This window comes from Panthera pardus, unplaced genomic scaffold, assembly GCF_024362965.1.
Source record: "Panthera pardus isolate Hobbes unplaced genomic scaffold, ASM2436296v1 HiC_scaffold_13, whole genome shotgun sequence".
Lineage (NCBI taxonomy): Eukaryota > Metazoa > Chordata > Mammalia > Carnivora > Felidae > Panthera > Panthera pardus.
The window spans coordinates 140,895,302-140,919,123 of NW_026526688.1; the positions used below are offsets into that span (position 1 = coordinate 140,895,302).

At 38.6% G+C, this 23,822-nt stretch overlaps 1 protein-coding gene and 1 long non-coding RNA gene across 2 annotated transcripts in view; one reads left to right on the plus strand and one right to left on the minus strand.

Annotated features, from left to right (window-relative positions):
* BMP2K (BMP2 inducible kinase) overlaps positions 1–12,391 on the minus strand; it is a 130,840-nt gene extending 118,449 nt beyond the window's left edge. The window contains exon 1 of the mRNA XM_019466561.2: positions 12,049–12,391. Within this exon, the coding sequence (XP_019322106.2) occupies positions 12,049–12,223 (175 nt within the window). The 5' untranslated portion in view covers positions 12,224–12,391. The remainder of the gene's footprint in view (positions 1–12,048) is intronic.
* Positions 12,392–12,497: 106 nt separating this feature from the next.
* On the plus strand, positions 12,498–23,764 carry LOC128776589 (uncharacterized). Its single transcript, XR_008421752.1, has 2 exons — positions 12,498–12,601; positions 17,722–23,764. It is a non-coding gene; the product is annotated as an uncharacterized LOC128776589 (long non-coding RNA).
* The last annotated feature ends 58 nt before the right edge of the window (positions 23,765–23,822 follow it).

Below are 23,822 nucleotides of genomic sequence, written 5' to 3' on the forward strand. Positions count from 1 at the left end.
CTTTTGAAAGAGAGGGAGAGAGAGAAAGAGAGAGAGAGAGAGAGAGAGAGAGAGAGAGAGAGAGAGAGAGAGAGAGAAAGAGAAAGAGAACACAAGCAGGGGAGGGGCAGAGAGAGGGGGAGACACAGAATTTGAGGCAAGCTCCAGGCTCTGAGCTGTCAGTGCAGAGCCCGAAGTGGGGCTTGAATTCACAAACTGTGAGATCATGACCTGAACTGAAGTTGGATGTTTAACATACTGAGCCACCTAGGTGCCCCAATATGTTTTAAAGTATATATCAGTTTGGATTGAGATCCTTAGAATTTCTCCTTTGGATTTTACTGAAAGATAAAAAATTAACAGATTTAAAAACCCAGTTAACTATTCACTGGGATTTGAACTAGGCTAGTTGGTAAGAAAACAAAACAAAACAAAACAAAGCAAAACAAAACAAAACAAAACCTTTTCAGGTCTACATTATTACTTACAACACAAGTTCACTATCTTACAAACAATCTTCTATTATTGCTCACAGAAAAGACTATTAAAAGCCTATGCACAGAGAGCATATAGCCATCCTACTTCTGGAAAAATAACTCAAAACACATGTCCTACTGATCATGAGTCAGTGGCATCATTTTTTTGTATACAAAGAATAGACCATTAACATTCAGTAGGAGAGATTCTGCTATGCAGGCCAGAGAATGAGAAAGTGGGTCATGGCCAGTGATGCATAATCCCACTCCCCTAGTAAAGGAGTCCTGACAACATTCATTAAGCAAAATATTTCACTATATATTACATGTAAGTCATTTTAATACTAGTATCTTAATGATTCCAGAATGAATAATAAAATTTAGACTAACCACTGACAATCTCATTCAAAAGAGAATACTTAAATATGTAAAAAGCTCCAGCCAGTCTTAACAATGATCCAGCCATAAAAAATTAAGGAAAATAAGTGAACACAGCAATTAGGCAAGACAAGTGGTGTGTTAGAAACCTCTCTTCCAGAAAACCAAAGGAGGAATAGAAGAATGCTGAGTGTGATAATGATCAGTTATTAACAAAACTGCATAAAGACTCAGTTGCTACCCTCTGATCTGCTACTCCAGGCTTACAAATTCCCTAATCAAAAAGAAAACTGAATGTGTCTCTAACTAGAAAAGCACCCCCAATACCATACACACTGGTTAGAGGGGTCCCGTAGAGTAATAATCAAGTATTTTCTACCCCAGAGCATTAAACATATAAGATCCCCTTCTTCCTAATCTCTCATTCTCTTACATACCAGTTGTCCCATTAAGCCTTGGTAAACTATCAACCACTCAAAAGCCATAGCCAGTTGACCATCTCCAATATTGTTACTTTAAGAATCGGTATTCAGAGCACATACTTTAGGCCTGTTCAGTTTGCCCTCTCTGCCCCACAGTACTGGCTTTCTTTAAAGATGACATGGGTCAAGGGAACTCAGGCTAGAACATTTTTGAGAGTCACACTAGTAAGAAGAGCAATGCAGTATCCATAAAACAAAGACGTACTATTTGTGTAATCACTACAGAAATGAAACATGCCAGGAACCCAAAAATAAAACCGGCAGTATTTTTTTCATTTACCAAGATAATGTACCAACATTACCATCAAATATCTCTATCTACTTATTTTAGTTTCCATATAAGGGTGTACCTTGAAAAACGGGGCCAACCTGCTCCTAAATACCAACTAAACTGTTGGATATGTCAAACATGATTGTTATCCAGTTGTCTTATATGTTTAGAGGCCTTCTGGCTGCTTTTCAATTTGAAAACTAAATCTCTTACAAATGTACTGAATACCTATCATGAGTACAGCACTGCTAGAGAAAAAAAGATGAGTACAAGCCAAATCTTAATGGAACTTTAAATCTTGCAGTAAAGGAAACTTTTTATTATACATTTTCTTGGACTAGAGCAAAGCTGTGAAAAATAAGTGCAATATAAGCAACCGTTGCTATACAGAGCATCAAAGGAAGGCATAATAATTACACCCATTTGGTTGTGAGTAGGGTTTCATAGAAAAATAAAGACTGCCAGAAAGTAACTATATATATAAATGTATCCTGCAAGATACATTTCAATAGTGGGGAGCCAGGTGTCTGCATTCTAGGCAATGTAACAACATAAGATAACAAACAGGAATGAAAAAGCAAGAGCAAAGTGTAGAAAATATCAAGTGCATGTGCAGTAACACACACCTAGGTTACAGCCAGAGATTAAGACTAGAGGGGAGTTGGGGTCACACTGCAGACCGCCTCCAACCCCATGGTAACAAGTTTGTATTTCACGTGTATTCACATGGTTAGGCAAATGATCAGAAGTCCATTTCAGGAAGAAAAACTGAAAGGAATACAAGAGCTGATTTGGGAGTCGAGAGCCTACAAGGGGAAGAACAGTCTGCATGAGAACATAATTCTCTGAGAAGGATTAAGGACCCAAACTAGAATTGACAGCACTGGAAACAAAAAGTAACGGACTCCTCACACACCTCATGGGTAAGCTTTCTATCCAATAAAGAACTCAGAGCAAGCACTGTCATAACCCTTCCTTACACATTTTTCCAAATAAAAACCTGAAAAACATGAAAATTTCTTCACTTTCAGATGCCCTCCAAAATACACAGGTTATGAGTCACTTGAAGAACACAAACTATTAAAATAACAAAAGAACCAATTAAGGTGGCATATCCTCTGAAACTAAATAGTACTCTGAAATGCCACATGATTTTGAGTGACCATCCCCTTATCTCAAGGTGTACTACAAAAGGCAACTTCCTAGAAAAGAATTTTTCACAATGATTAAGAAATAATGGTATACTGTGGGATAAAATTACTAATCTATACTGAAGCTTGTCAAAGAACTCAAATGCATGATTATCACACACAATCCTGTCATTATGGTCTCAATCTTAGAATTGTTCCTCTTTATCCCTCCTTTCCGATGCTCCTCTTTTATCAGAGGAGCAATAAGGATCAGTTACATAGAATCAGAGAATGCTAAAATGGAAAAAGATGTTACAGATTCATCTTCATCCACTTCATTTTTTTTCTTGAGGAAACAGAGGTCACAGTGTCACAATGCAAATTAGTGGCGTAACTGGGAATATCAGCTGGCCCAACTCCCAGCTTTGCCTGTTTTTAATAGTTGCCTCCATGAAGACACCAATTCAAAGATTTAATGAAATGTTAAAACAGGCAAACTAGTAGCAACAACTGTTTCAAATTTTAAAATAATATTCACTGCGGGGCACCTGGCTGGCTCAGTTAAGGGTCAGACTTCGGCTCAGGTCAGGATCTCAGGGTTCGTGAGTTGGAGCCCCCACATCAGGCTCTGTGCTGACAGCTCAGAGCCTGGAGCCTGCTTCAGATTCTGTGTCTCCCTCCCTCTGCCCCTGCCCCACTCAACTCTGTATATCTCTCTCACACAAAAAATAAAAAGTAAAGACATTTGAAAATTTAAAAAATAAAACTAATATTCACTGCAAAATGCCTCTCTAAAGGCTACATCCCAAACTATGCCCTTAAACTTTACTGGAATTCTACAAGACTAGGATAAACCAAAAATTCCATAAGAAAGCATATCTGTAAAAAGCCTAACAACCAACCACTCTCCTTCAAAGAGACGCAAATTGTTAGCAGAAATGTGCTGACTGATCTCATTTGTAAAGATGATACACACAGACAAGAGAATCTCCAAATTAACTAAATGCCCAACTATTTAAAACAGCTCAGTCATTAACCACTCAACTTCCCAACTCAAGTTTCCTAAAAATAGTAGGCTTGTGGGTAGACAAATGGTTCACCAGATGGATGGAGGTATGATAAAAGCAAGGAATAAACAGTCTCAACTCTGTGATGAAACCTTTCTGTAGCTTTGAAATCGCCACTCAAGACTCCTAATTTCAGAATTCCAAGTCAAGCCTTTAATCATTTTGATAGCTACCATATAGATTCTAATAAATGTTTATGTTCTACTTCAAGTTTTGCCCAAAAGGAGGAAAAGAAAGGCTGAAAGAGAACCAAGAAAATCTACAGGATGAGTAAAGAACACTAAAGAAGGTCCAAAATCAATCGAAGGACAAACAGTAATTCCACCTTCTAGTTATGTTTCTTAATATAAACAACATCAAGTACCTTTTGTATTTTTCCCCTCCTGAAGACCCCATAATGCCATAATGGAAAAATGCCAACAAACATTAATTTATTTCTATTATTTTTTAAATAATCAAAGACAACCTTTCCAAACTGTTCAGCATGAGCACATCAATATTAACCACACAAAGCTGATGACAGCTGAAAGCAAAGAAATTTGATGTCGGTGCAATTTAGAACCATTTTTGGAGATAATATATAATTTCCACTATACTGGTTTCAAAAAATTGAAAATTGGGAATTGCTTTAGTGTACATTGCCTTTGAATAAAACTGCCACCTCTAGAGAAAACATAGCAATTAAAATTGTAACCAAAGAGCTATCCCTATGATAACATAATTTGAAAGAGAAGCATGTGTTAGTAATGCTACAAATCACTTTCATTTCATTGTCAAAGCATACGCTGCTATTCTATATAACTGATTGAAACTTAAAAACTGTACGTGGCTAAATGCTATAAAATAATTATCTCATTAAAATAATTCAAATTTTTTACAAACATAAATGTGATACTCAATTCAGGATAAATATAATACCTAAACTACAAGCAAGTTACTATAATTCCAAAAGCAGATTTCACTGAAAGCTTATAACCAAATCTGAACCTAAAACTGGCCTACATTTATTGAAAGATTTGGCATGTATGGTTAGGTACTGTCACACATTATCTTGTTAATATCACACTTTACCTTTTAATCTCCATAACAAATATTAATTCTATGTTATAAAAAAGGAAGCAATGCTTCCTTGAGAGTTTAATTCAACAACAACAACAAAAACAAAACTGCTGGACAAAATACTGAAGATACAGAGATAAATAAGATCCTGCCCTCAAAAAGCTCACTGTCAAAATCAATTATACAATATAAAACAATTTCATTGAGTGCCTGGGTGACTCGGTTAAGTGTCTGACTTAGGCTCAAGTCATGATCTCACGGATTCATGAGTTCAAGCCTCACTCAGGCTCCATGCTGACAGCTCAGAGCCTGCTTAGGATTCTCTCTCTCCCCCTCCCTCTGCCCCTCCACCACTCGTGCTCACTCTCTCTCAAAAATAATAAACATTTTAAAAAATAAGTAAAATTTTAAAAAATTTCATAATTGCATGTAACAATACTTTTCTTTTTTAAACTTAGCCACCTTTGCTAAATAAAGAAAAATATGTCAACAGTGAAAAATAACTATAAAGGGGCATCCAACTGTTCTTTCTTTGTTGTTTCAAGGAAGCTAACAGAAATGACACTTTGCCTTAAACTTTGTCTTCAAGTTTGTCTTCACCTGTAGGGAACCATTGGATCACTGTATTGTACACTTGAAACTAATATAACACTATATGTTAACTATATTGGAATTAAAATTTTTTAAAATAAATCTCGCATTTAAAAGAAAAAAGGTGCATCTTATGCCACTATTGACATATGCCACTGTTGACTCCTTCTGTTTCTAGCTTTTGACTGATGAATAAAGCTGCTGTGAACATGCATGTGCAGGTTTCAAAACAAAACAAAACAAAGTCTTCTTTCACCAATGGAGAAAATTCAGGGTCCCCTGACCTAAGCAGAAGACCTTTGATGGGACAAGAAATAAAGAGCCCTTCACTGGTGCTTCTCAATTTGTAAATAGGTCTTAAATTCTATTGAAGAACTCCATCTGGATTCATCACAAAAAAAAAAAAAAAAAAAAAAAAAAAAAGCCAAAAAATCATTTCCTTTGAGAAGAATTTGAAGGTCCATGATATGACACAGCAATCTGTGTGATTCAAAAAGCAATTAATAGTACTTCTAGCCTCAAGAATTTTACTATCTGCTAGGGGAAATGAGACAGGAACAATAACCACCTTAGTGTTTCCACGTGCTTCCATAATTGTATCTCAAAACAAAAGATTAAATGTGAAGAGGGAGGGGAAAAAAGCAAATAAATAGCTACAAATGTCCTCAGGAAGAAGGCAGTGATCATAACTAGCAGTTAGACAACTAGGATTACACAGGCAAAGGTAGTGATAGGCAAGATACAAGATTCAGTCACAGAACAACAGGGAATGGAGCATACTGTAGCTGGAGCAAAGAGTATTATCAGGAAATAGCCTGATTTTGAGCTCCACGCGTTGGGTGTAGACATTGCTTAAAAATAAAATCTTAAAAAAAAAAAAAAAGCTAAGCATGAAGAACTGTGAGTGCCTGGCCAAACAACATGATCAAGATGACTCTCAAATTGTCCACTCCCTCCTCTTCAAGGCATCAGATTCTCCTGGTATTCTTCATAACTCTGGCAGCTCCTTTTTTTACTCTAAATCAGTGGTTCTCAAGGTGTGGTTTCTGGACCAGCAGCATCAGCATCAGTGAGCCAGTTGTTAGAAATGAAAATTATGGGCCTTACCCAGACATATGAAATCAAACCTTGGAGGTCAGGCTCAGCAATCTGTGGTTTACCAAGGCCTCCAAATGATTCTGATGAACACTAATGTATGAGACCAATGTTCTACCAGAGTCTTTCGGTGAGCCTTCTCCTTCTGTACTCTCTCCCTCCATTATCCTGTCCCAGGGCTTTAAATAACAGCCAAATGCTCACTTATCAAAAATACCTATCTCAGGGAAGCTGGGTGGCTCAGTAGGTTGAGCATCTGACTCTTGATTTCAGCTCAGATCATGATCTCAAGGTTGGTGAGTTTCAGCCCTGCATTGGGCTCTGTGCCGGGCGTGAGGAGCCTGCTTGGGATTCTCTCTCTCTGCCCCTCCATCCCTTCTCTCGCGCGCTCTCTCTGTCTCTCAAAAATGAATAAACTAAAAAAAAAAAAAAAAAAAAAAAAAAAAAAAAAAGATCACTAAGCCCAGACACCTCTGCTGAGTACCAGACCATATACTCAGGATCCCACATGACGTTTATTTCCTCCGAGACATCCCAACTAAATATGTCTGGAACTCCTGGGTATCTTCCTAACCTTTTCCCCCTAAAAAAACAAACAAACAAACCTGTTCCTTCTCTACTCTCCCACTCAACAAATGGTACCTCCAATCCAAGAGCTGCATAAGCAAGTCATTCTTTTAAGTTCCTATAATACCCTCCCCCCAATCCAAACCATCACCAGGTATTCCCATTTAAGCACTGTAACGTTTGTCTCCATCCCCACTGCCACCATCTTAACCATCTAATTTGTATAATTCTCAACCAGTCTCTATGTAATAATCACCATGATCTTGTGAAAATACAAATCAGAGCATATCACTGCCCTAATTTGAAATTTCAATAGCTTCCCACTGCATTTTCAGATAAAATCTAAAATCCTAAAGTCCTGGATCCTGGTCACCTTTCCAACATCATCTTGGGTCCTTCCACCATCTGACTGAATCATTATACTCTGCAGCTCTGGGCATGTTTCAGTTCCTAAAACTCTTACCCACATATAGACCTCTCTCTTCATACTCCACATTACCCCCACCTTCACACCTCTGCCTTTACCTAACTTTTCTTATACTTCAGATTTCTGGTAAAATACCAAAAAAGGTCTTCCTTGACCCTCCAATATAAACTGAATTATTCTCTCACAAAAACCCTGTGCTTTCTTCTCATGACAATTATCAAAATTAACTACATTAACTTAATGATTTTTTAATATTTATCTTCTATACTAGACTGTAAATTCCGTAAGGACAAAGAAATACGTTTTGTTCTCCACTGTATAAACAGTGCCTACTACAGAGCCTGACACATAAAAGGCATTTAATAGTTATGGAGTAGTAACAGTTGTCAATATTTTTATTAAATCTTCCCCTTGTGCTCTCTCTGTCCTCTCTTAGAAATTTCAACTTACAAGTTACTGGGCACCCACAGATAATTTCTGCAAATGAATTATCATGCTTAAATCCATCATTTTCAGACTGATTTATATTGCAAAATCAAATGTATTTTACCACCTTCCTGTAAAATTAACAGTAAGAATCAGTTAACACTTAGCCTAAATTAACTCACCCTAATCTAAGCAATTATCTAAGAGAGCTACTGAGCTCCTTCTACAGAATTCTGTAGTAAATTCCCGGCCTCCAATTACCTGTACTGACTGTACCAACAACCCCCATCCCCATGACAGAAAGTTGTACCCATGCAATCATATTCAAAATACCACTCATACCCCACCCCCATAACCTCACAATTAGATTATCTCAACAAATTATGGATAGTGTCCCAGCCTCCAGGTTCCCCATTTCTTTAAGCACTTTGTACCAAACACGTTTAGAAAAAGAAGTCCCCTACTTGAGAACCAACTTCTTCCTGTTACCAATCAACATTAAATCCTCTGATGAGCACTGAAGGCCTATGTAGGCATGTGACCAAAGAGCCAGTCCTACGTTTTAATAAAAACTTTAAAGGCGATATTGAATTATATACAGTCAATATAATTGAATTATATGTGCCTGACAATTTGACACTGTTTCAAGCTAAAATTAACATATGGCTCTACCTCATTTCTAGAGGCACAGGCTGCATTTGGTTAGCAGGTACTCCTGAAACTAAACTGTTTTTGGAAAAAAAAAAAAAAAAAAACAAAACATGAAAATGCTCCACTATGATGATATTAGTCCTCTAAACTCTGAGCAGGAATTAACAAGGTGCAAGGTGTCAGCATTTTCAAACATACACATACTTAGGTAGAGACTATGATACAAAGTATATATCAGAGAAGAAACTCCTCCAACAGTTCAGTTATAACATATAAATATACCTCTGATTTAATTATTTTTAATTAAATATATAATATAAAAATATACACGTATATGTATACATAAATATATACATACACATGTAGTTGATTCTCATTATTTGGGAATTCCATATTTATAAATTCATGTAGTTGCTAAAATTTATCTGTATCCCAAAATCTATACAATGGCATTTTCATGGTCATTTGCAGAGATGAGCACAGCAGTGACAATTTTGAGAAGGCCAGGTGGAGTCAACGTGAAGTTCTGCCTTGTTTATAAATAAGAGCACTTTTTGAGGTCTGTTTAGTGCCATGTTTTTCTCATTTTTGTGCTTTTTATTGGTGATTTCATAGTTTAAAATGGCCCCAAGCATAATGGCAAAGTGTCGTTTCGTGCTCCGAAATTCAAGAAGGTTGTGATGTTCCTTACAAAGAAAATACGCATTTTAGATAAGCTTCATTTTAGACATGCATTACAGTGCTGTTGGCCATGAGTTAAGTTTCAATGAGTCAACAATATATACTATATAAAGTCTTTAAACAGAAACACACATAAACCAAGGGTATATATTGACTGGTTGACAAAGATGTTGTGAACAGAGGCCTGCAGTATCTATGCCTGTATTTCCCAAGGGCAATGGTTGAGTATTCACTAATTCACTACCCAGTGACTTTACAAAAAATACCTACTGTAAATAATAAGAATCAAATATATAAATATGTATTACTTAGAGAGAAAGAGAGAAGGAGGGGGAATATAAGACAGAATACGAGACAGAGAGAAAGAATACCAGATTTATTAAAGACTCATACACACTGCAGAGGTCAATGTGAACAAGACGCCTATGTTTGCAGTAGCATGGCAAAAACACCTCAGAGCACAGCACCTACAGTCTTGGCCCTGTTTAAACAACATGGACCCAAAGCAAAAAAATGTAAAACCTATCACGTTTGTTTTTAGTTCTGTCTTTATTTCTACCCCTTTTCCCACTCAACAGTATACCTCTCCCCAATTAAGGTACTCCAAACTCTAATGCCTTTCCACAACCACTTGCCCTAATCTTACAGCCCAACAAATCTGTCAGTTATTGAATGATCATTCTTGAATGTGAACCAGACCTTGTGCTTAAAGATCTTGTCTAAATTGTCTAAATTATTTGGAAAGGAGACAGGGTATTAAGGATCTTACATAAGAAGAAACTGTCAGGATCAAAAAGTAAACTGAATATATGTAATTTCAGTTGTATGTGTGAAGAGAAAAAAAAAAATAAACAGGGAAGAAAGCTTCCCCTCCCCTTCAGAGAAGACTAAATAAAAGTCTTAGTCCAGCAGCTGGTGTGTTAAGTGGGGGAGTCCCATCTTCCAAAAGGGATTCTTCAGCTCCTACTTTGTCCTAGCACTCAATTATGAATTTTCCTAAGGAAAAAATGACAAAATTTACAGCAAAAGTTAGTGGAACAATCTAACAGTAACATTAGTCCTTGAATTTGTGTGTGTGTGTGGGGGGGGGGGGGGGTTCAGTGAGCACTCTCCCTTTGAAATTATTCATTTTTATTTTCATTTTCCAAAATTACTTAATTTTTACTGAAAATGACTTGCTTAGGGTAATGATAGGATATGTTTAGAGCAGTGATAGAAGCCACAAATCCAAAGTCTAGTTTGATTTAACGTCAATGTTTTCTTTCTACTAAATAAAAAGACTGATCTGGGATTTTGTGAAATAAAGTGAGTTTAATACAACTCAAGCCACACTTCAATTAGTTACTACAATTCACAGAAACAAGTACAGCATGTGAGTTAATAGCCATGTCTTCTTAAAACCCACAACTCAATCTAAGCCAACATTTGAAATCCATGTATAATAAGGAGCTAGGAAATTTTATAGCATAGTAAATCTGTCTATCAAAACCAATCACCATATATTCATTCTTTTGAGAAGCTAAGGATCCTTCTCCCACCTCTTTAAGTTAGGCTAGGCTCATTACTAGGGGCAATGTCTTGCAAAACAATGACACTCATCCCCAAATAATTCAAGATTTCTTTCTCTTTAAATATTTTATAGACAAAGCCTTCATATTTTTCTTTTGCACTAGTGTGCTACTGTTTATGGCATTTCAAAAAACCCTAAGTGGAATCTCAGTCTACGGTCTCCAAACCACATCAACGTCTGACTTTCAGAAAACCATAACTACTCTTTAATTTCTTTTCTCTTAACCTTGAATTGTAAAAGGGCCATGTATCAACAAATAATTTCTCACGATTTTTTTAAAGTATTCATTTTGTAATATCCTGCAATTAAAAACTCAAAGATCAAATGAAGCATGCAATAAATAAGAGAAACTATTTTCTACAAGCCAATTACACAAGAAATTCAAAACTAAAGTGCAGGACCTTATTTTTTTAATGGAGTAAACTTTCTTGTAAGCGACTTGGAACCGCTGACATAGCCTGGTAAAGATAATGAAGGACCGAACGCAAAAGTTCACAACTGAAAGTTAACCTGCTTTCTGACCACCCTTTAAAGTACTATCAAAGAGACATATTGAAAGGGTATGAATAGTACCCTGATAAAGATACTAAAAAACAAGGACAAATGGACTTCAAGTTTACCTGCTCCCCCAAAGCAACCTACTAACTGAATTTGGGGCAAAGTATCACTCCAACACACGGACACACGCACCACATAAAAATAAATTGTCTTTCAACCGAAGACTGAGCAGAAGCAAACCCAGCTCCACACCAGGGGCTGCAGGGTCCTGTGCCCTGGGGCGCGGGTGGAGACTTGGAGATAGCAACGCACTACTCCCGCCCAAGCCTCGGCTGGCAGAACAGAGCCTCGATCCTGCACGATCTGACCCTCTAATGAGTCACTGGTCCAATCATGACACCACATCACTCACTAGGACGTTTTCTATTTCTTTCCTCGCGTCAAGGAGGGCTGAAAATGACTTGAACTCGTAATGAGAGAACTGTACCCTGGTCAGAGCTGCCAGCAGCGAGAAAAGCCGGTTTCAGAGCAAAAAGCCCGAGCTACTTTTTAAGAGCCCCTGCTGGCATAGCACAGGAGGCAGAACCGACAAGAGTAAACCAAGAGGGCGAGGAAAGAGGCGGGCGAGGACCGGGAGAAGCCACCGCCACACCCCAGCCCTCCCTCACCTGCCTGCCCGAGCCTCCCCAGGCGCCCATACCTTCGGCTAGCGACTCCTCCAGGGTGACCTGGTAGCGGCCGACCGAGAACACCCGGACACCCACGGACGAGCTACCGGAGCTGGAGCCGGCCCCGACCCCGCCGGCCGCGCCACCCGCCGCTCCGCCGCCGCCGCCACCGCCCTCCGACTTGGGCATTCGAGAGAACTTCTTCATGGTCCCGCCGGCGCGCTGGAGGGCGCGGGGTTCGCGCAAGGGCGAGCGAGAGAGCGAGTCCTCTGCCCGGCGCGCGGCCGGTCGTCCGCGAGGGGTCGCCGCCCCTCGCCCGTCCGACCGTCCGTGCGCGCTGCGGCCCGCCGAGCCTCACATCCCGCGCTCCCCCAGCGCACTGCCCCTACCCCGCCGCCCGCTCCGCGGCTCCGCTGCAGCTGCCGGGCTCCCGCAGAGGGCGGTGGAGAGGGCGGGGACGGGGCGGGGCGCGAGGGGGCGGGGCCGAATGCGGGGGCGATGCCGCCGCCTCCGCGAGAGCCCTGGGCTCCCAAGCAGCCTTGCTGAGCGTCGGGAGCGCGAGCCCGGGCGGGGGGTGCCAGGGAGGTAGGTGGGGAAGGGGGCGGGGCGGCCGGCCCCTCCGCCGAGTGGGCTGGACCTCTCCGGCCGCACACCCTCAAGACTGCAGCCAGCGGCGCCGCCGCGGGAGCTGGACCTACGCCGCTCGCCACTCGCGGCCGTTGGCGGTGCGGTGCCGCTGCCCACCGCTCTCTGAGGCCGGGCGCCCCGCGCAGGCGCGCTACCCGCGCCGCCGGAAGTGACGGTTCCGGCTTTTGTCACGTGGAGAGGGAAGGGGGGGGGGAGGTGATTGTGGGGGTTGGGAACTTGGGCGAGGTCCGGGGCCTCCGGTCTGGGGGTCCCGGCCAGGAGGGTTCAGGTCAGGCCTGCGGGGCTCCGGCTTCGAGCTGGGGGTGGGGCGGGAACTGGGTCCCGCGGTGGCAATGCAGCGGGGTCTGTGATCTCGGCTAAGAGTTGGTGTGTCGCTCTGGATACTTAAAAATGCCGCCAACAACTTTGCCCCCGCTAAGGAACTTCTCGCTGCATTTCTAAGCCAGTTTTCCAGACCTCCCCTGAGAATCTTCTTCCGTTCGCCCACCCCCGAGCGTGGGAGGTGGGAGCAGCACGGAACTAGAGCGGATTCCAGTAACCCAACTTCTAAAGCCACCGTGTCACACTCTGTTAGCAGGCGCCTGTGCTGGGAAGCGTTTTTGCGGTTTAAAAATTGCTTAGGAGTACTTTCTAAAATCTCGTGTGCTGTGCAACAGCCGTGTGAGATATTCGGAACAGGTATTAAGTGCATTTACAGACCGTTCATCACCTTTGGCCAAGAGAGCTTAACCGACTCGCCCAAGGTCACACGGCTGGGTAGTGGCACAGCTGGGACTACAAGGTCCATCCTTTGATACTTAGTTTCATACTTTAGGCCATTCTGAAAAAGTAGGTTGAAAAACGGCAGATTTACGACGGTTGGGAAGCGTTGAGTTTCCTCCAACGCTCTTCTAACAAAGAGATTTGCCCAATTAAAACAAAAAGCTCATTGCGTCCATTTCATAAACTGCAGAAATCCCAATGCCTACAGAATGAGGCAGGCAAAAGGAACATGGGTATAAGACATTGGGGAATGTAAGAGAATGACAAATTACAGAGCATGTGTAAATAAAGCACCCAATTATCAGCTTTAGACTGCTTTCTACCACCCTGCCCTTGTGAATACAGGCCCATTGTGGCCAGGGGTTCCAATTACGAGAAACCAGATATCTGGAATTTTTTTTTCTAATATGGCATTTTCTAAATTTTTTAAATGTAGGCCAAATAAGCTGTGCCTGCAGGACTCTAGTATGCACCTTCTATGAAAGTCCATAAATGTGGTTCTATCCCAACCTCTATTTCTTTATCCAACTTATTAGTAGGATACAGGCAGATGTGCTTAGGCAAAAGACTTTGAGTTTAATAATCTTCCACTTTTCCTCCCCTCTGCTATTTGAAGAAAAGCTATTTCTGCCAATGCCAAAACTGTGCTCTGGATTTAGGCATCTTTGCTACATAACCCACTAAGCTAAAATTCTTCATCCAGAGACCTGACCTTTAAAGTACATTCCAGCTCAATGGAAGTCAGATTATATGTCAGATGATTGATGTGGTGTGACAATTGGGGATTTCCATCTAGAAATAAACTGAGCATTTTCCTTACTGTGGAGATTCACTGTGGAGTTTCATTTCTACAACATTTCAATGATCTTTTTCAAGCAGTCTAATGGAGAAATTTTGTCGTTCCATACAATTCAAAACTGGTATCAGCCTAACATACAAAGTTTGGGCTTAATGCAACCACACCTAATCGCAATACAGTAATAGTCTCCTATGATCACAGCAAATTTACCACAATTGCTGTGGCAAAGAAACTCACTTTTGTGTACCCAAGTAACCTGACTTCTGATATGGAGTTTGATAACTAGTTTAAGGCATAGGACCCTCTCAAAAATTATGTGTAACACCAAGTAATGTATACTTCAATTTTCCACCAAGCATGTAATAAAATTTAAATATTCTCTGATCTTCACCGAGTGTTAGTTCCGCAATATTCTATGAAAACCAATAACATATTATTAAGAATGCAAAAGTATTATATTACTAATGACAAGAGTGCCGAACGTTTGCAAACACTTTTACCAGAAAAGGTGTTAAAATTAACTATCACATTGTATCTTCCTACAACTTTGTGAACTGAGAATGAGTATTCTTGAACCAATTTGTAGGCAAAAATGAGACACTAATTCATTAAAAACTCTATTAAGAATTCTAGTCTTTAGTTTTGTACTCATTATTAAACCATGGTTACAGATGAACATCCAATTTGGCTTCCTGCCGGAAAATAAAATCTCTAGGAGAAAATGTATGGATGACGTAGATTCTGTTCCTCTAAAATACTGTCATCGAGGTAACTTATAGTAAGTACACAAATACAGAATGGTTTAATAAAGGTAAAAAACTACATTTCAGTTTTTTAATACATATCTCAATATTTCAAATGTTTATAGCTTTACTGCTATAATAGTAGTTGGAAACTAGCCATATAATGGAAGACTTTTTTTTTAATAGATTGCTTCAGTTTGCATAGTTTCATGTTACAATATTCTGATAAAGTCAACAGATCATGGGAGCCAAATAAAGAATTCCAATAACCTTAAACAAGAAGGATTTTGACAATGGAGGAAGGAGGGATTATTGTTGTATTTTTGTCTTCTAGTGGAAAACTATAACCTTTCTTTTTACTTTGACCCTCATCCACTTTACACCAAGGTGACTCTCAAAGTTGCATGGAGTGAGAAAAACTGACAAAGATCAAACAAAATGTGCTTATCCAAAAGGTTTATTCCAGTGCCATTATAAGCTTTATAAGTCATCTCTTCCAGTGCCTGAGTAATTTTTTTTTTCTCACAAGTCAACGTTTTCCTTTGATGACATATCTTCTATTATTAGCCTCATTATGCTTACTGTTAGGAATAATTATTCTCCCTCCCTAACAATATTTATACCTGCATAAATACCCATATCTTTTCTTTCCAAAAGGGTAGCAGTCCTGAAATCCATTAGAATATAAACCTGTTTCCATTATTTTAAAATGTGTTTTTTGATGTCACCAACATTTAAATCTTTTGTTAAAACTACTCGACATCATCACTATACCTTGTCAGAATTTATATACATCTAAGAAAAATCAATATGATAGTGTAGTTTAAAATATCAAGATGCTCACAAATATTCGTAACAGGAAAAATGACTTATTTGACGTGAAATACATTTCTATGGTAGAATTTCTCCTACAACTTGACCATGCTTTTTAAAAAGACTACAAGAGGTAGGCAACTTCACCACCAGAAAAGGCACTTTGATAGCTAACCCAGCTGAAGGTGGAGGTGGGAGGGGTAGGGAGAGGTTCCAATGGGTATAAGCACCTCAGGCTCATCTGTCATGGCAGGAATATCTTCCTGTCTAAAGAAGTATGTGTCCTAGTGGGATTACAGTCACACTCTTGGGTATATTCCTGCCTTCCCCCTTCTTGATACCTTTTGAATTTCCCTCCTTTGGCGGAACTCTACTACCCCGTTCCTACCCTGCTCCCAGTTCCATTTATATAAAACTTCGGTGGAACGTAAAATAAGAACTAGTTCTTATTGGACATTTGCAACATATCAGTGCTATTTGAAAGTGCATTACATGTATGAACTCAGTACAGAAGTGATGAGCTCTTAAGGTTGTACTTGTACCGTATGCTGCCTTCAAAGCTCCACCCAGCAATATGGTTGATGTTATGATCTTAGAAACTGCTGGGGGCAGAAAAGTAGCTCTCCTGGTTTGGGAAGCAGGTGAGCAGTCCCCATGGGAAAATATTGAATTCTGTCCCTGAACTGAACTAATGCTAAATTTCTACACTTTCAGCACATTCAAATATACACAAGCAAAACTGTATTCAAGTTACTATAAAGGGACAGAGAAAGCAAGGATTAAAGCTAAATTCAGCTTTTGTTTCAATCCTTATCAAAATGTGCATCTTGTTTTACCCAGTCTTCTGCCAACTGTGGTAGAGACTATTTATTCATTGAATATGTACAATGTGTAAAAAAAAATGTATGAACCAATATATAACAAGAACTATACACTATGGTAAGAATCATGAAGTTTCAGAGCTAGAAGGGGATGTAATCAAATGCAGCATCTGAAAGAGAAACAGGAACATTTTTTGAGCACCTAGTATGTCTCAGGCAATATGCTTAACCCTGTATAAATGTTCTCTATGTATCCTCTAACACGGGAAGTGAATATTATTACTCCCAACTTGTGGTTTTCTCACTCCAGCCACCCTGAACCACCTTCATTTCTTGCCGATCTGTTTCAGGCCCCAGTGCTCACTCCAGTTAGAATGTCTTGTTCTTTCTCACAACCACCTGACTTAATGGGTGACTCTGTGAAACTCTAGAACCACCTCCCCCGTAAAAGCTTTCCTGATCTCTGCCATTTGCCAGTTCCAGGTAGAATGGACTCATTTGTATCCCATACTACTCTTTGTAGACTTCCAGAACTACACCTATCAACCTATTACAAGGGCTTCCTTAAGTGCTTGTCTCCCTCTACTGACATTAAGAGGCTTAAGGGGAGGGACCATGTCACATTGTTTTCTTAAAATTTAGTGCCAAGCAATGTGCTTGACATATAGTGAGTATTGAATAAATGAATGAATAACTTACCCTAGAATCGGGTAAGTGGTAGAGTTGGGGGCTTGAGACCAGGCTCAAATCTCAGATGTGTCTGAAAACCCAAGCTTCTTAGCTTTATCTACATTTAAGTTTTGGTCCCTTTTAAAATAGGAAAAATACTGGGGCACCTGGGTGGCTCAGGTTAAGCGTCCGACTTCGGCTCAAGTCATGATCTCGCGGTTCGTGAGTTCAAACCCCACGTCCGGCTCTGTGCTGACAGCTCAGAGCCTGGAGCCTATTTCAGATTCTGTGTCTCCTTCTCTGTCTCTGACTCTCCCCTGTTCATGCTCTGTCTCTCTCTGTCTCAAAAATAAATAAACGTTAAAAAAAAATTAAAATAGGAAAAATACTGTTTTTTACCTGTTTTTTGTTGTTTTTTGTTTGTTTGTTTGTTTGTTTTGTTTTTTAAAGTGAGAGCTGGCAGATCAATGGAACAGAATAGAGAACCCAGAAATGGACCCACAAACGTATGACCAACTGATCTTTGACAAAGCAGGAAAGAATATCCAATGGAATAAAGACAGTCTCTTCAACAAGTGGTGCTGGGAAAACTGGACAGCAACATGCAGAAAAATGAACCGGTACCACTTTCTTATACAATACACAAAAATAAACTCAAAATGGATGGAAGACCTAAATGTAAGACAGGAGGCCATCAAAATCCTTGAGGAGAAATCCTCTTTGGCCTTGGCTGCAGCAACTTCTTACTCAACACATCTCCAGACGCAAGAGAAACAAGCAAAAATGAACTATTGGGACCTCATCAAAATAAAAAGCTTCTGCACAGTGAAGGAAACAATCAACAAAACTAAAAGGCAACCAACAGGATGGGAGAATATATTTGCAAACAACATATCAGATAAAATGTTAGTATCCAAAATCTATAAAGAACTTGTCAAACTCAACACCCAAAAACTAAATAATCTAGTGAAGAAATGGGCAAAAGACATGAATAGACACTTTTCCAAAGAAGACATCCAGATGGCCAACCGACACATGAAAAAATGCTCAACTCATCATCAGGGAAATACAAATCAAAACCACAATGAGATACCACCTCATACCTGTCAGAATTGCTAACATTAACAACTCAGGCAACAACAGATGTTGGTGAGAATGCAGACAAAGAGGATCTCTTTTGCAAGATAGAAGGTAGGAATGCAAATTGGTGCAGCCACTCTGGAAAGCAGTATGGAGTTTCCTCAAAACATTAAAAATAGAACTACCCTATGACCCAGAAATTGTACTACTAGGTATTTATCCAAGGGATACAGGTATGCTGTTTTGAAGGGGCACATGCATGCCAATATTTATAGCAGCCCTATCAATAATAACCAAAGTATGGAAAGAGCCCAAATGTCCATCAATGGATGAATGGATAAACAAGATGTGGTACATATATACAATGGAGTATTACTCGGCAATCAAAAAGAATGAAATCTTGCCATTTGCAACTACGTGGAAGGAGATAGAGGGTATTATGCTAAGCGAAGTTAGAGAAAGACAAATATATGACTTCACTCATATGAGGACTTTAAGATAAAAACAGATGAACATAAGGGAAGGGAAGCAGAAATAATATAAAAACAGGAAGGGGGACAAAACATGAGACTCTTAAATATGAAGAACAAAGGGTTACTGGAGGGGTTGCGGGAGGTGGGATGGGCTAAATGGGTAAGGGGCATTAAGGAATCTACTCCTGAAATCATTGTTGCACTATATGCTAACTAACTTGGATGTAAATTTTAAAAAAATAAAGTGAGAGCTTGGGGGTGATGTGAACTATGAGTATTAAATAATACACAATACCAATCATTATGCTGGATGCATAGAAATGTCAGTTCTCCTGCCTTATATCATCTTGTTCAAAGTTGTATTACATGTGACAGAGCTAGGATCCAAACTACCATGTTATCTTTTCATCACAGGTGCTTCCCAGATCAAATCTCGTGATTCTTATTTGGGGTGAGCTTCAGGCTTCTTAGCATTTATTAGTTATTTTATCTTTTTCTGTTTTGGAAGACTTTAAACTGCATTGTAGAGAGGATAATATAGGCAGAGTTGGGGCACTGAAAAGCTTCAGGAGAGTAGGAACCATGACTTCTTCATCTAAACGTGCCTGTCCCCTACTAAGTGCTTAATAAACATTGTGGAACTCAAGTGCATTGGTCAACTTAAACCTAGATGGTTTCTTGGACCTTCATGAACAGTCTTAAGGGAGAAATTCAGGTAGCTAAAAAACAAAACAAAGCAGGAAATGGGAAACTGCTCAGTGTATGGAACTATAAAAAAAGATATTCGATTCTAGAGTGGAAAACTTAAACAAAAGTGTGAAATCAGGACAGGACAAGCAAGAGTAACATCATCTTGAAAACTGGGAGTAAATCTGAAAGCCAATCTTGAGGCTATAATGGAAGCCTCGTCCCCCACCACTCAAAACACACAAATCCGCTCTAAGAGACTGATTTCTTTCCCACTGGTTGATTTATCTCACCCTTTTCCTTCTGTTCTTGCTGTTTCCCTGACCCCAAACAGTCTTTCCCTCCTCCTCATCTGCTTTAGACTTTTGCATCTCTCCCAGTTACAATTGACCAGAGACTAGGTGAACAAAGATAAATTTGACTGTACTACTGTTTAAAGGTAAAAGAGAAGTGACTATTACATATCTTCCCTCAGAAAAATCTCTATGAAGTGTGACTGGATATTATATGAAAGTGATTTCATCATTTGTTTTCATCTTGGTGAAGATCAAACAACACTTTCATGCATATTTCAAGCTAAAATGAAAATTATATTTGTGTACCCACTTCTTAAATTATAAAATTTGCAAATTGATTTGTGTTGACCTTCTTCAATTATGTTGTTTGTATGTTGCTCTAAAAATAATATTCAAGGAAATCACTCTTAAAGTACAAGTATTCTTTTTTTTTTTTTTTGACCTTTTAGTTTTTCAGACTTCAGCACTATACCTTGTTCCTGTTCTCTCTCTTATCTGCTGACAGCAGTGGGCCTACTTACGTGGACAGATTAAAAATACTTTTCCCATTTACCATGACAACACCCAGCTAATATTTACTGATAAACTAGTAGCAACTACAGCATCTACAAAATGCAGGAGGAATTCGTACCCTTGAGTAAAACTTTAATTCCGAAGTGAAAAAGATTATATAGCTAAAATAAATTTGTATATTATTAACATGTTAAGTCCCCATTTGTATCCTTTTTATAGACAAGCACATTTTTTATAAGCTCTAAAAGTATACATTGTGTGTGTATAGTCAACTACACACTAAAATGTTCATTCTGTGTGGACAGACACCAGACGCAAAATTTACACATATACATAAACTTCTTTGGTCTTTGAAAACGTGTCTAACAATACATTTTAATCAAAATAATTATGAGAGATATTAATGCCAAAATTTCGTACTGAAGAGGATTAACCAACTATAGATTTGGCCCACTTAAACTTTAAACTTTCTTGTAAATAGATGATCAAAACCTTGAAAAATCAAGTCAAACAGCTAAATTGTCTCAAATCATTTCATATAACAATTTCTATTTTTGTTGAATTTATCACTTGTTTTGATAACATTTACACACAGCCTCAAAGACAAAGAGTAACTTTAGCAGCTTTTCTAGTCCTCTGTGAGTAATTAAATTAACTAGTCACTTATTGCAGGCTTATATACACATACACGAGCACACAACGTTGTACCAGTCACATAGGAAAATAGAAATAAGACATAAGATTCAATTTCTAAGCCAAACATTGAATCTAGTCAGTGCAGACATGTTTTCTCATGTTCATGATCATCCTATGCATTCTTTACATTTGTTCTGCTTCAGACCAGCATGTTGTCTCTTCCACCACTGTTAACTTTCTCACCTATGACCCATTAACTTTCCTATGATAATCATAATGAATAATTTTGGTTTCTTTAATGATTATCCTCTACAGTAATTCCTTGCACATCAGGGATAAAATTTAGTTGAAATGTATACTATGTGAGCATTTTGGATAAAAATAAGTACCTTTAAGAGGAACATCGGAATACCTGGCTGGCTCAGTTGGTACAGCATGTGACTCTGGATCTTGGGATCATGAGTTTGAGCCCCACATTAGGTGTAGAGATTACTTTGTATTTTTAAGTTCTATTTACTTAAGTAATCTCCACACTCAATGTGGGGCTTGAACCCATGACCCCAAGATCCAGAGTTACATGCCCTACCTACTGAGCCAGCCAGCTGTCCTGGGGGTAGAGCTTACTTTAAAAAAAATGTTTTAAAAGAGAAGCATCTTTCAGTTTAATAAAAATATTAAGAATAAAAACACATTCCCTTATTTAAAATAGGTTTCTTTAAAATTCTTCATCAGAAGGGGTGCCTGGGTGGCTCAGTCAGTTAAGTGTCCGACTTCAGCTCAGGTCATGATCTCGCACTTCGTGAGTTTGAGCCCTGCACCATGCTCTGTGCTAACAGCTCAGAGCTTAGAGCCTGCCTCAGATTCTATGTCTCCCTCTCTCTCTGTCCCTCCCCCACTCACACTCTGACTCTGTCTCTCTCTCAAAAAAAAATAAACATTAAAAAAATTTTTTAATTCTCCATCAGAAGAATATATCATTAGCAATTCCAGTAGAACATTCATTAATATTTCATGTTGTCACATCTCAACTCAAAAAAGCTACACTAATCACTAATTCAACTAATTCAATCTATCTGAATTACTAAGAATTTATAAAAATTTTCTAATTAGACACTAACCAAATCTTTAAATTCTAAACCTGATTTTTAAAAAGAGGTAAAACATAAGAGGTACTTGTACTTTTGTTATATGATTATCTAGGGAAAGTCTTTTATTCGCACCTACTGAGTAGGATACTTTAGAATGTGTAATCAAAATCAGCTTCATAACTATACTTTATTACGTAGTGAGTGTTGTTTATAGTAGCACTTTCAAGACAGTATGTTATGTTTAAGAAATACAATTTCTTATACAAGTTCTACTTGTTCTTGTCATGTAAAGCCATGTGTTTTGTGAAAGAAATTGAGAAGAATATAGCTAGATTATTTCTGTGTTTTTTATTAATAAGAAGAAAAATAAAGATTGACAATTTCACATAAGTCATATTTTCTCAGATGAAAGCATGATGTTATATAAAGACAATAGTGTTGGTTATTTTGCCAAAATTCTAACGTCGAACATTTAATTTAGTAGACTCTATATAGGGTCAATGCATAATGCTCTGAAGACAAATTTAAGTTCTTGATGATGACACTAGTTTGCTTGATTTGTTGAGCATGTTAATATGTGGTATTTCTACTAGGAATTCAGCAAGAGCATAAAATAATCCTTTCTCCAACAAAACATTACCATCTCTCTAGCGCAATGGATGTTAGCAGAAGGGAAGAAAGTAAGTGTGAACAGAGAATTGGCATCCAACATTTACATGTGTAATTTATATTTTTGAATCCTAATATTAAGACTACCTTTTATAAACAATCTGGGCCTCTGTCAATTTGTGTTCAATTTAGGCATCATTGTTCAACAAACACTTATTAAGCCAACCACTATGTGTGACTCTGCAAGGAATAGAGTGATTAATAAGCCACATTCTCTTTATTAAGGATTCAGAGTCTAATGAAAAGACAGATGTATTCATATGTAACACACAAGGCAGAATGCTAAGTGCTGTAATAAAGATAGGAACAGCTAAAGGAACATGGTGGGAGAGATCTGTTTTAACTAAGGTAAGAAGGAAGGGCACCTGGCTGGATCAGTTAGATAGAGCATGAGACTTTTGATCTCAGGATTATAAATTCAAGCCCCACATTGTAGAAATTACTTAAAAATAAAATCTTTAAAAAAAAACCTAAGGTATCAAGGAGGGCCTTGTAAAGGAGGTAGTATTTGAAATGATGGTGACGGTGATGATAGGTCCTGAAAGAGTGACTTAGTCTGCCCCATATCTCTCATCTCATTCCCCTTTAACATGTTCTGCTTTGTCTTTTTTCTACAGTACTCATCTTGTAATTTATTTATTATACTTATTATTTATTTACCTAAAATGTGAGTATTCAGGCAAGGATCTTTGTTTTGTCTGTTGATGTACTTTGGTGCTAGAATGTGCTGGCACATTGAAGGTGCCAAATAAATATATGTGGAATGAATTAATGAGGAAAAAATATATAAGTTCACCATGGAGGCAGAAAGTGCAAGGTATTTTTTCAAATGATTAGGGGGCCAATATGGCTGGTATGAAAGACATGTGTTGGCTGTATGATATAAATAGGAAGTGATAAAGTGGCTTAAGTATTTTTCCTTCCTTTTCCAATAAGTAATAAAACCAATTTCTCTGTTGCAGAATTTCTCATCTGAGAAACTGATGGTTGAACTGTAATAATATGCATTTTAAAAATAATTGTCAAATAAATTAAATAACATGAAGCTCTAGTTCTGAACTCGTTGTAATTTTTAGCTATTTTAGTTTTATTTGCCTATATTTTACCTT